General features: G+C 62.9%; 1 protein-coding gene across 1 annotated transcript in view; it reads right to left on the bottom strand.

The window, feature by feature from the left end:
• Window positions 1–453, bottom strand: part of B4GALT2 (UDP-Gal:betaGlcNAc beta 1,4- galactosyltransferase, polypeptide 2) — a 2,642-nt gene that overhangs the window by 1,881 nt on the left and 308 nt on the right. Inside the window, exon 2 of the mRNA XM_010078753.1 lies at window positions 1–187. Coding sequence (XP_010077055.1) covers window positions 1–187 — 187 coding nt within the window. The remainder of the gene's footprint in view (window positions 188–453) is intronic.

The following is a 453-nucleotide window of genomic DNA, read 5'->3' as shown; positions in this document are numbered from 1 at the left end:
CTTCTGCCGCGGCAGGCAGTCCGGAGGGGTGTACTTGCCACCCTGGCGCACGTCAGGGTTCTCCCGCTGCACCCGCTCCATGCTCATGGGAGAGCTCGACTGCAAGAGGGAGAGCAGGGTGATGCCCGCAGGATGGGACATGGTCAGGGTCACCGTCACCCACCACTCCTGGCCAGGCTGGCAGAGCAAACAGCAAGGGGGACCTGCAAGGGGGACTGGCACTACTGAGGATGCCCAAACCCTTTCCCAAACAGGGGCAGAGAGACTGGGCAAGCTGCTAACCAAACGTGAAACCAGCTGTCCTGGTTCCAGTTCAAGGCTGGGGTTTCTCCACTGCTCCACCCTGGGACCACTGGGAAGCCATGCCTAGGGCACAAGGGACCAGGATGCCACCCACCTCAGCACCACGCTTGGAGCCAGAGCCCAACTGCCCCCCACACTCACCCCACATGT

The sequence above is a fragment of the Pterocles gutturalis genome, unplaced genomic scaffold, assembly GCF_000699245.1.
Source record: "Pterocles gutturalis isolate BGI_N339 unplaced genomic scaffold, ASM69924v1 scaffold16053, whole genome shotgun sequence".
NCBI lineage: Eukaryota > Metazoa > Chordata > Aves > Pterocliformes > Pteroclidae > Pterocles > Pterocles gutturalis.
This window is presented reverse-complemented; position numbering and strand designations above follow the sequence as displayed.